Raw genomic sequence first — 12,862 nt, forward strand, 5'->3', positions numbered from 1 at the left:
TGAGTTTTGAATTTTATTGCGGCTAATACATTAGATGCATTATTAAGGTTTGACAACATGGTGACTGCCTATAGAGACTTTTGCAACCAACGCCTGCAACCTTCATTCCAAATGAATATTCTTGTGATGGCTCCAATGTTACAGACAAGCATTAACAGCCAAAAAGAAAAGAGGAAATCTCCTTATGATGCAAAAGTCCTCTCAGCTGCAGCTGCCCTGACGCCCGGAAGAGCCCTCCCAGCTGCAGAGGGTGATTTCAGTCCATGTCGACCCTCCTGCTTGTCTTTACAGCAGAATGAATTCTCTTTTGTCTCAGCCTTTCCCGATTCATGTTTTCTATCCTGAAAACAAAAAGACTGCAATTAGGCCCAGATGCCCAATCAGTGCTTTTCAAAGTGGTGAGAGGAGTTGGAAGCTCAACGGGAAGCCAAGCAGTTACACCAGCAGGCACTAGCCCACAGGCCTCGGTCCTAGGTCAGCGTCCCCTCCTCTTCCTAGAGCTTCTCCCAAGGCCGACTTTGGATCTCCCCTGCCCCTTCCTTACCTGTGTAGACTCTCGTCCACACAAATCAGTTTATAGCAGCTTAGGGCATTTCCTGGTACCTGATTCTCTGAAGTTTAACATCTTCTTTTGTTGGCTCCTTGGGTATCTGGCTGGCCTCAGCGATCATGTCTCGAATTTTCTGCAGGCAATCTGCCAGATTCCGGAACTGATAGCGGCTGCTCTCAGAGGTGAGGATCAACTCTCCTAACCTGTTGATCTTGTTTTTATGCTGCAGAGAACAAATGAAAAACTGGAGTCCTACAGAGTAAAGGTTTAGAAGCCACTGAGGGATTTCTAGGGAAAGAAAGGGATGGTGGTTACCATGATGGCTATCTTCTGCCGCACGGGCTCTGCGATCCAGTCGGCAGTTGCCAAATGGAACCTGACTTCTGCCTTGGAATTCACTGTGGATGAAAGGGAGAAGGGAGCGTGGGTGCCTGAGACTTCCAGGAAGGATCAACCCCTAGGTGACCGGTGACCAGTGACCATTCTGAAACAAAGGGAGGCCAGACACCTAACCATGTTCATTCTAGCCTATGTCCAAGTTGGCTATGAACAAGCCTGCAAAGACAGTGAGGCACTTTTGGGCAAAAATAGACTTCCAGTAACTAAGCACCCAGTGCTTCTCTTACAGTTTTACTGGGTTCAAAAAAAAAATGGAGGGAATGGGTTGCACCAGAATGAAGGAAACCTGTTCTTGGAGCTGGCTGCCACCTCACGCTGCGATTTCTCTTTCTTTAGACTCGCTAGCCGATCCTAGTCCTAGCAACCCACAGCTGAATGTCTGAGAATCAGACCACATTCAAAAGAATAAAGAGGATTATAAGCTGGCAGTATTAAAGCTTCTGCTGAAAAATCCCTTTATTCCATATGAACACAAACATAGAGCTCCTCAAGCCCATCTCCCAGCTACATTTTCAAGCAAAAGAAAGCACAAGGCACCCCGTACCTTTGTTCACATTCTGCCCCCCAGGACCACTACTCCGACAATAAGATATTGTCAAGCGATCTGTAAAACAGAAGTACACACGCAAAACTGATTACCTCATGGCAAATGTGCAAACTGCTAATTAACTATCAACACAGCTATCGCTATTATATCTTTCTCTTTCAATGACTTTTTTTTTTTTGAGACAGAGTCTCGCTTTGTCGCCCAAACTGGAGTGCTGTGGCACAATCTCGGCTCACTGCAACCTCCGTCTCCCAGATTCAAGCAATTCTCCTGCTTCAGCTTCCTGAGTAGCTGAGATTACAGGTGTGTGCCACCACACCCGGCTAATTTTTGTATTTTTAGTAGAGACGGGGTTTCACCATGTTGGCCAGGCTGGTCTCAAACTCCTGACCTCGTGATCCACCCGCCTCGGCCTCCCAATCAATGACTTTTATATACAGTTATCCCTCAGTAGCTGTGGGGATTGGCTCTAGGACTCCTGTGGATACCAAAATCTGCGAATGCACAGTCCCTGATATAAAATGGTGTATTTGCAAATAACCTGCACACATCCTCCTGCATACTTATAACCATCTCTAGATCACTTATAACACCTAATACAATATAAACAGTATAAACACTATGTAAATAGTTGTTATACTGTATTGTTTAGGGAATAATGAGAAGAAAAAAATTCTCCACAAGCTGCAACCATCCTTTTTGTTCTTTTTCAATTTTTTTTTTTTTTTTTTTTTACAGACAGAGTCTCACTCTGTCACCCAGGATGGAGCGCAGTGATGCAATCAAAGCTCACTGCAGCCTCAAACTCCTGAGCTCAAGTGATCCTCCTGCCTCAGCCTCCCAAGTAGCTAGGACTACAGGCACGTACCACCATACCCTGCTGAATATATTTTTTTAAATTTTTTGTAGTTATGGGGTCTTGTTATGTTGCCCAGGCTGGTCTCAAACTTCTGGGCTAAAGTGATCCTCCCAAAGTGTTAGGGTTACAGGTGTGAGCCACCGTGCCCAGCCTCTTTTTCAAATATTTTTGATCCACAGTTGGTTGATTCCATGGATGTGGAACTCACAGATAGAGAGGGCCAACTATATATATAAATGTAACATTCAGATCAGTGAAGCTGGAGATTATTCACAGATGTCAAAACTGAAATTAGAGCAAGTAACTTTCTCAAAGTCACACAGACAGCAAAGAAAGTAAAATCAGGGCCGGGTGCGGTGATTCACGCCTGTAATCCCAGCACTTTGGGAGGTCGAGGCGGGCGGATCATGAGGTCAGGAGATCGAGACCATCCTGCCTAACACGGCGAAACTCCGTCTCTATTAAAAATACCAAAAATTAGCCGGGCATGGTGATGGGCGCCTGTAGTCCAGCTACTTGGGAGGCTGAGATCGGAGAATGGCGTGAACCTGGGAGGTGGAGGTTGCAGTGAGCCGAGATCGTGCCATTGCACTCCAGCCAGAGCAACAGTTCGAGACTCCGTCTCAAAAAAAAAAAAAAAAAAAAAAAAAAAAAGAAAGTAAAATCAGGACTTGGCTGTCTGCTTCTACTCCTGCACATTCCACCTGATCTGCTGCCCTCACTTTTTGCTGCTTGTTTTCTGTTTGTTTTAAAGCAAGGATTATTTCAAAAGTTCAAACTAAGGGACAGAGTTAAGTTTCATCCAAGATGTGGTGGATGTGGAATCTCAACAGACTATAAGCTCCAAGAGGGCAGGACTGTGTCTAATTCATGGTGTTGATGGGTGTTCCCTGGGCCTAGCTCACAGTTAGTGTTAAACATCTGTTGGATATATGAGGAGCTGGGAGCTCTAGCTTCAAACACTGGCTCCATCATGAAGTGACCACGATCTTGGCAAAGTCTCACTGTTTTTCTGGGTCTAATTTTTGTTTGTTTTTAATCTGTAAAATGAGGTTTAATCCTTCCCTTTTTATAATTAATGAAAAGCAGTCTTGTCGTGTCTGAGGAATGTAGGGAAGGCATTATATTGGGAAAATTTCAAAAACTGCAAGAAGTTTGGGGGGCAAGGAACTGTGGTACCATGGTGGCAGAGAGCTGGCCTCAGTGAGCAGTAGTGACTCATTTGGGACTGCTTTTAAGAGGATTTCCTCCTTTGGAAAAATCAAATTAAATCCACTTTCTGACTAGGTAACAAGTACACGTGCCACTGCAGGGGAACAGTTCTGCCATGGTGATCGCTGGCAACCTTGCACATGGGCAAAGCTTGAGCTGCAGCTGACCGAAGTCTTCACAGGAATGGAACGCTTCGGGATCCATGAGTGTCGGAGGCTGGTGAGGAGCCACTACCAGGCTACTGCCCACTTGCCTGCCTGTCTCCCCCTAGGAGGCTGTCACGAGACACTTCTCTTCGCCTCCAGTTCTGATGAGATAGGAGGCTTTCTGCCTCCTCCCCTACACACATGCACCCCTTAGGGCACAGCTTCTTTTTTTTTTTTTTTTTTTTGAGACAGGGTCTCACTCTGGCACCCAGGCTGGAGTCCAGTGGCACAATGACAGCTCACTGCAGTCTCAACATCCCAGGCTCAAGCGAACATCCAGGGCTCAAGGGATCCTTCCGCCTCAGCCTCTCAAGTAGCTGAGACTACAGGCGGGCACAGCTTCAAGCTACAAAACGGCTTCGCTGCAGCATGGTATTGGCTCCTCAGCCACAGCGTGTCCTGTCCCTTGGGTTACGGTCATCTGGCCTCTGTTTCAGAGTCATCTTGAGCAAGGGCCACAGGGAGCCAGCACCTTTGGCTGCTCTTCCTCGCACTGTCTATGGACGTCATACACTCTCCGAATCTAAAAAAGGCTCATTGTTTCTTTACGGGCTGTAACTGTTAGGCCTTGCTTATACTTGACAGGTACAAAATTTTACAGTTATGCAAATGGTTTATTTACATGGAAATGTTTCTCACTCTTGTTGCCCAGCCACCAAGTTTGTCTAATCTCTCTATTCCTCCAGGCAGTCACTGTAACCAGGGTGTTCCTTTCAGATATAGATATGTCTCTACACAGATATGGATATAAATATAGATACAGATATATTGATACAGATATTCAGAAATAGATATTTCAGGCTGGGCGCAGTGGCTTACGCCTGTAATCCCAGCACTTTGGGAGGCTGAGGTGTGCAGATCACGAGATCAGGAGATCGAGACCATCCTGGCTAACATGGTGAAACCCCGTCTCTACTAAAAAATACAAGAAATTAGCCGGGCATGGTGGCGGGCACCTGTAGTCCCAGCTACTTGGGAGGCTGAGGCAGGAGAATGGTGTGAACCCGGGAGGCAGAGCTCGCTGTGAGCCCAGATCGCGCCACTGCACTCCAGCCTGGGCGACAGAGCAAGACTCCATCTCCAAAAAAAAAAAAAAAGATATTTCAGAGATATATATATGTAAAACACAAATAGTAGAAATGGTAGCTTATAAACTCTCCTGCGTCTTCCTCTTTCAATTCATGTATTGTAAAGAGTGCTCCACGTCATGAGAATGTTAAGAGCTCTACACTCACGTGGCACACGGCACAGTACAATGCGACTGGCCACACCATCATTTATTTGCTATTCTAAATAATGCTGCAAAGATTCTACTTCTGCACACCCAGAGATAGTCTCTTTACTTTAACTGGGCTGGAGAGATCTGGAAGGAATGTGTGAGGGATGAGAGAAATGACTGATTTTTTTTTTTTTTTTCCTCTGAGACAGAGTCTTGCTGTGTCGCCCAGGCTAGAGTGCAGTGGTGCAATCTCAACTCACCACAACCTCCGCTTCCCAGGCTCAAGTGTCTTGTGCCTCAGCCTCCCGAGTAGCTGGGATCACAGGCGCCCACCACCACACAGCTAATTTTTGTATTTTTATTTTATTTTATTCATTTATTTTTGAGACAGAGTCTCACTCTGTTGCCCAGGCTGGAGTGCAATGGCAGGATCTTGGCTCACTGCAACCTCTGCCTTCCGGGTTCAAGCAATTCTCCTGCCTCAGCCTCCCGAGTAGCTGGGATTACAGGCGCTCGCCACCACACCCGGCTAATTTTGTATTTTTAGTAGAGATGGGGCTTCGCCATGTTGGCCAGGCTAGTCTTGAACTCCTGACCTCAGATGATCCACCTGCCTTGGCCTCCCAAAGCGTTGGAATTATAGGCATGAGCCACTGCGCCTGGCCTAATTTTTGTATTTTTAGTAGAGATGGGGTTTCACCATGTTGGCCATGCTGGTCTCAAACTCCTGGCCTCAAGTGATCTACCCATCTTGGCCTCCCAAATTGTTGGGATTACAGGTATGAGCCACCATGCCCGGCCAACAGGCACGATTTTTTTTTTTTAAATTTTTTATTTTTTCCAGATAGAGTTTTGCTATCGTTGCCCAGGCTGGAGTGCAATGGCACGATCTCAGCTCACTGCAACCTCCATCCACCTCCTGGGTTCAAGAGATTCTCCTGCCTCAGCCTCCCAAGTAACTGGGATTACAGGCACATGCCACCACGCAGCCAACTGATTTTTAAGAAAACAAAATTACTTACCTAGAGGGATGTCACTTCTGTCGGCTTGCTTTGCACCATCCTGTAATGTAATGTACACAGTGTCAAATAAGTATTACCTGCTGGGTGACTCCTAACTGGTTCAAGGCAACAAAGAAATGATTTAAAGCCACAACACAAACATTGTACATTAGTATTTTCAGGTCCCCTGCAAAATCATATCACGATGACAGAAAAAACATCCTCAGACTCCAGAGGTACCACCTCAGAAACACTCCTCTAGGAAAATGGATCTGATGTCTCCAGCCTTCCCTGCCCTAGCCTTAGCTAGTGTCAGGCACCATCAGAGGCCTGGCTCCAGCAGGAGGGGGAGCCACAGTACACATGCATCAGGGAGCCTCCAAAAGCAACACCCTCTGTCAACCTGGAGCAACAAGCCTGGTGGGCCGCCCTGTTTTTTCCGGGGCCACAGGAGATTCCCACATGAGGCAGTCCACCTTGGACAGTGACTGTAATTGCACCCTGAGGGTTTCTGTCAAACTAACTACTCACTCCAGGACTTCTCACCTCCGTGTCTCTCTCTCCCTTGCTGTTCCTCAAGCAGCAATGCCCTTCGGCCTTAAATCTTTGTATCCACAAGGCCCAGTGCAAACGCCACCCACTCCGAGGCTTTTCTGGCCCTCCAGGCTCAAAGCATCAGTATCCTCAGGTGCACTCCCCTGACTGCCTTCATTTCTTTTTTTTTTTTTTTTTTTTTTTTTTTTTGAGACGGAGTCTCGCTCTGTCGCCCAGGATGGAGTGCAGTGGCGCAATCTCGGCTCACTGCAAGCTCCGCCTCCCGGGTTCACGCCATTCTCCTGCCTCAGCCTCTGCGAGTAGCTGGGACCACAGGCGCCCGCCACCACGCCCGGCTAATTTTTTTTGTATTTTTAGTAGAGACGGGGTTTCACCGTGGTCTCGATCTCCTGACCTCATGATCCGCCCGCCTCGGCCTCCCAAAGTGCTGGGATTACAAGCGTGAGCCACCGCGCCCGGCCCATTTCTTTTTTTTGAGATGGAGTCTCGCTCTGTAGCCCAGGCTGGAGTGCAATAGTGCGATCTCAGCTCACTGCAACCTCCGCCTCTTGGGTTCAAGTGATTCTCCTGCCTCAGCCTCCTGAGTAGCTGGGATTACAGGCGCATGCCACCATGCCTAGCTATTTTTTTTTTTTTTTTTTTTTTGTATTTTTAGTAGAGATGGGGTTTCACCATGTTGGCCAGGCTGGTTTCGAGCTCCTGACCTCAAGTGATCTGACCGCCTTGGCCTCCCAAAGTGCTAAGATTACAGGTGTCAGCCACCACACCTAGCCTGTCTTCATTTCTTTTATCTTAGAATTATTTGGGAGTTGGCTGGGTGCAGTGGCTCACGCCTGTAATCCCAGCACTTTGGGAGGCTGAGACGGGTGGCTCACTTGAAGTCAGGAGTTGGAGACCAGCCTGGCCAACATGGTGAAACATCCCCTCTACTAAAAATACAAAATTAGCTAGGCATGGTGGCACACACCTGTAATCCTAGCTACTGGGGGAGGCTGAGGCGGGATTGCTTGAACCCAGGAGATGGAGGTTGCAGTGAGCTGAGATCACGACACTGCACTCCTGCCTGGGACACTGCACTCCAGCCTGGGTGACAGAACGAGACTCCGTCTCGGAAAAAAAAAAAAAGAAAAAGAATTATTTGGGGGTGAAACCCTTATCCTACTCTACCTGTCTGCAGCACTGAAGATCATGGGCCACATCCTCCTTCCTGAAGCATGTTCCTTCTGTTCCTTCTGAAATTTTCCTCTTACCTTCCTAGGACTCTTTCTCACTCTCCTTTGCTAGCTCTTTGCAACTCTTAAACACTGACATGCCCTTGAAATACTTCTCTCTTTCTCCTCTTTCTTTCCCTAGAATACTTCATCTATGCTGATGAAAATAGCCTGTTTTTTTTTTTTTGAGACGGAGTCTCGCTCTGTCGCCCAGGCTGGAGTGCAGTGGCGCAATCTCGGCTCACTGCAAGCTCTGCCTCCCGGGTTCACGCCATTCTCCTGCCTCAGCCTCTCCGAGTAGCTGGGACTACAGGCGCCCGCCACCAAGCCCGGCTAATTTTTTGTATTTTTTAGTAGAGACGGGGTTTCACCGTGGTCTCGATCTCCTGACCTCGTGATCCGCCCGCCACAGCCTCCCAAAGTGCTGGGATTACAAGCGTGAGCCACCGCGCCCGGCCCTGTTTTTTGTTTTTCTTTTGAGACGGAGTCTCACTCTGTCACCCAGGTTGGAGTGCAGTGGTGCGATCTCAGCTCACTGCAACCTCTGCCTCCTGGGTTCAAGCAATTCTCCTGCCTCAGCCTCCTGAGTAGCTGGGACTACAGGCGTGTGCCACCACGCCCGACTAATTTGTATTTTTAGTAGAGATGGGGTTTCGCCATGTTGGCCAGGCTGGTCTCGAACTCCTGACCTCAAGTGATCTACACTTGGCCTTTCAAAGTGCTGGGATTACAGGCATGAGCCACTGCGCCTGGCCAGAAAATAGCCTGTTTTTGACACCCAACTTTCTGGCTCAAACTCAAACCTTTCTCCTCAACTCCACACCCATATACCCAACTGCTACTCAACGTCTCCTCTCAGATGTCTACTGGACTCAAACCTTAAGCCTCCTCAGAGGACTTCCCTTACTAATAATCTGAGGTAGCCTCAGCATTCTGTTGCAGCACCCTGGCCTATTCATTACACTACTTCTCACTACCTGATATTTTCCCTATTTGTTTACTGTCTGCTCCTTCCACTAGAATTAAGCTCCACGAAGGAGAGAGATCCTGTATTTTGTTTATCACGGCTGTATATGCTAGACTCAAGTAGTGCCTGACACAGTAGGTATACAATAAACATTTTATTGAATGAATGAACAAACAAATGAATGCTATTGCCACTCTCTCATCTCAGTTAATAGCAACTCAATCCTTTCATTGCTCAAGGACCCAGACCTGGCTGGGCATGGTGGCTCACGCCTGTAATCCCAGCACTTTGGGAGGCTGAGGCGAGCAGATCATTTGAGGTCAGGAGTTTGAACTAGCCTGGCCAACATGGTGAAAACCCTGTCTCTACTAAAAATGCAAAAATATGAGCTGGGCATGGTGGTGCACGCCTGTAATCCCAGCTACTCGGGAGGCTGAGGCACAAGAATCACTTGAACCCAGGAGGCAGAGGTTTCAGTGAGCTGAGATCACACCACTGTACTCCAGCCTGGATGACAGAGTAAGACTCTGTCTCAAAAAAAAAAAAAAAAAAGAAAAAAAAAAAAAGGCCTGGCGCGGTGGCTCACGCCCACAATCCCAGCACTTTGGGAGGCCGAGGCAGGAAGATCACGAGGTCAGGAGATCAGGACCAACCTGGCTAATACGGTGAAACCCCCTACTAAAAAAAGAAAAAAAAAAAAATTTGCCGGTTGTGGTGGCGGGCGCCTGTAGTCCCAGCTACTGGGGAGGCTGAGGCAGGAGAATGGCGTGAACCCAGGAGGCGGAGCTTGCAGTGATCAGTGATTGCATCACTGCACTCCAGCCTGGGCGACAGAGTGTGACACCGTCTCAAAAAAAAAAAAAAAAAAAGGCCCCAGACTTCAGTTTCTCTTTTATTCTCACTTCTCACATCCAATCAGTTAGCAAATCTTGCAGGCTTTCTTTCCAAAATATGTCTAGGATCTGACCAATTCTCATGACTCCTACTGCTTGTCTCCCTGATCTTGGCATCCTCTGTCTGTTCTCTGTAAGGCTCTCTGAGTGATCCTTGTAAAACTAAAATAATTCGGCTGGGCGCGGTGGCTCACGCTTGTAATCCCAGCACTTTGGGAGGCCGAGGCGGGCGGATCACGAGGTCAGGAGATCGAGACCACGGTGAAACCCCGTCTCTACTAAAAATACAAAAAATTAGCCGGGCGTGGTGGCGGGCGCCTGTAGTCCCAGCTACTCGGAGAGGCTGAGGCAGGAGAATGGCATGAACCCGGGAGGCGGAGTTTGCAGTGAGCCGAGATTGTGCCACTGCACTCCAGCCTGGGTGACAGAGCAAGACTCCGTCTCAAAAAAAAAAAAAAAAAAAAAAAACTAAAATAATTCCATTCTGCTTCAAGCTCTCCAGTAGGTCTCCCTTGCTTTCAGAGGAAAGGCTGGAGGCCATTAAGTCCTAGAAACAGGCCTTTCCCCAGCCATCCCTCCCTTTGGCTTTCTCTCCTGACCCCGGCTGAGCCACACCTGGGGATTGCTACTGCCTTCAGGTTATTGCACTTTCTCTTCCCTCTGCCTTGGATGCTCATCTGCCCCCTATTCTCATGACTTGCTGTCTGGCTTCTTCCAGGTCGTTATTCAAATGTCACCTCATTGACAGCGTTCCTAGACAATCCTACTTAAAATTGCAACCCTACTCCCTACCTCTGGCACTACTTCTTCCTTCTTGGCTTTATTTTCTGCAAAGTACTACCTCACACATTCTATATTAGTCATTTACTTACTGCTTGTCTCCCTCCACTAGAACATAAGCTCCACAAGCTTTAAAATTTCAATTTTGTTTGCTACTCCATCCCCTAGCCTAACACAGCTTTTGTTGAGTGAGTGAGTGAATTAATGAACAAATGAATGGATATTCTTTTCCAGTCCTGTAAGTGGAAGCTCAATGGGTTTGGGTGGGTCTTATCTCTCTTGCTCCGGGGCTTGATTCAATGCCTGCACACAGCGGGCTAAATAAATGCATACTGAAGGAACGATCGAGAAGCTGTTTTATTCGCGCGTCCTGGGGTTACTAGAGACGATGGACACTGTAACGTCCCAAAGGGTAGCAAACAACTTGGCAGCCTCTTGCCTTTACTGTCCTCTCTGGAGGGCCAGAATGCCCATACTTCCCCTTGGGACTGGAATTTGGTCTTGAGGGCCAAGGACACGAACGTAGAAAAGCTGGCAGCCTCGAAAGCAGCATACCCAGCCGGCCTTCCCGGCTCCTGCACATCTCGCGCTACAGCGAGCACCCCACTCCCGGCCAGGTTAGCGCGGACAGCCTGCCCCCTCCCGCAGCGACCGTCACTTAGCCCCCCGACGTAGCTCCACATCCGGTCAATGGGCCCGGGGTTCCTAACGCCACCCAACAGCCTGACAAAACGCCCCTTCCGTCCAGTCCTTGCCGGCTCACCGGGACCCTCCAGGCGGTGTCCGAGCCCTGAGATTCGGGGTAGAGCTTGTCCAGGCTGTAGATGCTCTTGAACTCAGTGCCGTCTTTCTGCTTGTGCAGCGCCCGGTGTGGGCACCGTGCGGGCGGTGGGAGCAGCCAGACTCCGGCTCGGCTCAGGCCCCAGCGCAGGCACCTGGTGGCCGCCATGTTCGGGTCTTGCGACTGCTTCCGGCGGGCGCTTCCTCCCCGCGGTCCGCAAATTTGAGCGGCCCTCAAGCTTTGGTTCCGCGCAGTTTCTAGGGCCCGCCGAGGGGAGGCGGCAAGCTGGGGTCCCGGCGATGCTCCCTGGCCGGCCGCCTCCGGGAGGCCTGGCTGGCTGGGGAAGACGGTGGCCAGACAGCGAGCTGCTACCGGAAGAGTGCCCTGATCTTGTGTCCCCCAGAAACACCACTTCTCTCCTTTCAGTCTGTGCCCTCCGCCTGGACTGCCCACTGCCCAATTCAAACATCAGCGAGGCCTGCCCGGCCAGCCTGGGGCATCTCCCGCCCCGCGCTTCCCAGGCTCTTTGCTCTAATTTATCTTTTTTTTCTTCCTTTACAAAAATCACTCAGTCCTAAATGTCTAATTGCTGTCTTTTAGCCGGAATGTGAGCTCCAGGAGGGCACCGGCTCACTGCTGTATCCCCAGCACCCAGAACATGGCACATCGTGGGCACCCCATGAGTACTGATAAAATGAATTCTCTAAGAATGTATTTTTGAAAGTTGGGTTCTGGTAGAGCTGAGTTTTAGGAACGCCAGGCTCTTTTTACAAGGCAGCCTATGAGCAAATTCCCCGCTGAGCACGTGTGTGTACTGGCTTATACCCAGCAGCTCTGCAGGACAAATACCAGATGGGAAGAGGAGGCAGGTCACCGAAAGAAATGTTTGCAAAACCTGGAACATCGTCCCCCGCCCTTCAGCTTTATGGAGCAAGATGATGCTTTCTTCCAGCCAGGAGAGTGGGGGGTCCCTCGGGAGGTAGGGGGAGAATTCAGAGAACTGCCGGCTAACTAGAACCCTTTCATAGCGCTGGTAAGGGATGAACTACAGACAAGTTCCAGTTCTGAAAAAGGTTCACAGTAGAGCAAGCAGTGTTTGAAAACAGCTAAACCTTAGTTAAGTTACTGTGTTTTTTTTTTTTTTTTTGAGTCAGTGTCTGGCTCTGTCCCCCAGGCTGGAGTACAGTGGCACCATCTCGGCTCGCTGCAAGCTCCGCCTCCCGGGTTCACGCCATTCTCCTGCCTCAGCCTCCCGAGTAGCTGGGACTACAGGCGCCCGCCACCACGCCCGGCTAATTTTTTTTGTATTTTTAGTAGAGACGGGGTTTCACTATGTTGGCCAGGATGGTCTCGAACTCCTGACCTCGTGATCCGCCCACCTCGGCCTCCCAAAGTGCTGGGATTACAGGCTTGAGCCACCGCGCCCGGCCAAGTTACTGTGTTGAGGGGCAATGTGGTAAATGGAAACAAAGCTAAATAAATGTTCATAATTATTAGTAATGCTGGCGATTGTTTCTTAATGAAGAGTTCTATTTTGAGGAACAAGCATAATCATCTAGAAAAATGTGCCGCCGGGGATGCTGGCTGATTGAAACAGGAGATTGTCATCAAACCAAGCTTTTTACCATCTCAGCATTATGGCTACAGCAAATCTTTAAGAAGGAAGAAACCACTTTGTAAGC

At 48.9% G+C, this 12,862-nt stretch overlaps 1 protein-coding gene across 2 annotated transcripts; it reads right to left on the reverse strand.

The window, feature by feature from the left end:
- Nucleotides 1-11,665, reverse strand: MRPL58 (mitochondrial ribosomal protein L58). Of its 2 annotated transcripts, none has more exons than XM_055241182.2 (6): nt 11,163-11,665; nt 6,015-6,054; nt 1,494-1,553; nt 866-948; nt 604-773; nt 1-336 (listed from the first exon to the last, which is right to left on the reverse strand). In XM_055241182.2, the coding sequence occupies exons 1-6, from the start codon at nt 11,346-11,348 to the stop codon at nt 183-185; spliced, it is 693 nt and encodes a 230-aa protein (XP_055097157.1). In that variant the 5' UTR covers nt 11,349-11,665; the 3' UTR covers nt 1-182. The 2 variants fall into 2 exon arrangements, with proteins under 2 accessions (XP_055097157.1, XP_055097158.1); XM_055241183.2 differs by having other exon boundaries at nt 1-341; nt 11,163-11,640.
- Between the last annotated feature and the right edge of the window lie 1,197 nt (nt 11,666-12,862).

This window comes from Symphalangus syndactylus, chromosome 14 (genome assembly GCF_028878055.3).
Source record: "Symphalangus syndactylus isolate Jambi chromosome 14, NHGRI_mSymSyn1-v2.1_pri, whole genome shotgun sequence".
Classification (NCBI taxonomy): Eukaryota; Metazoa; Chordata; class Mammalia; order Primates; family Hylobatidae; genus Symphalangus; species Symphalangus syndactylus.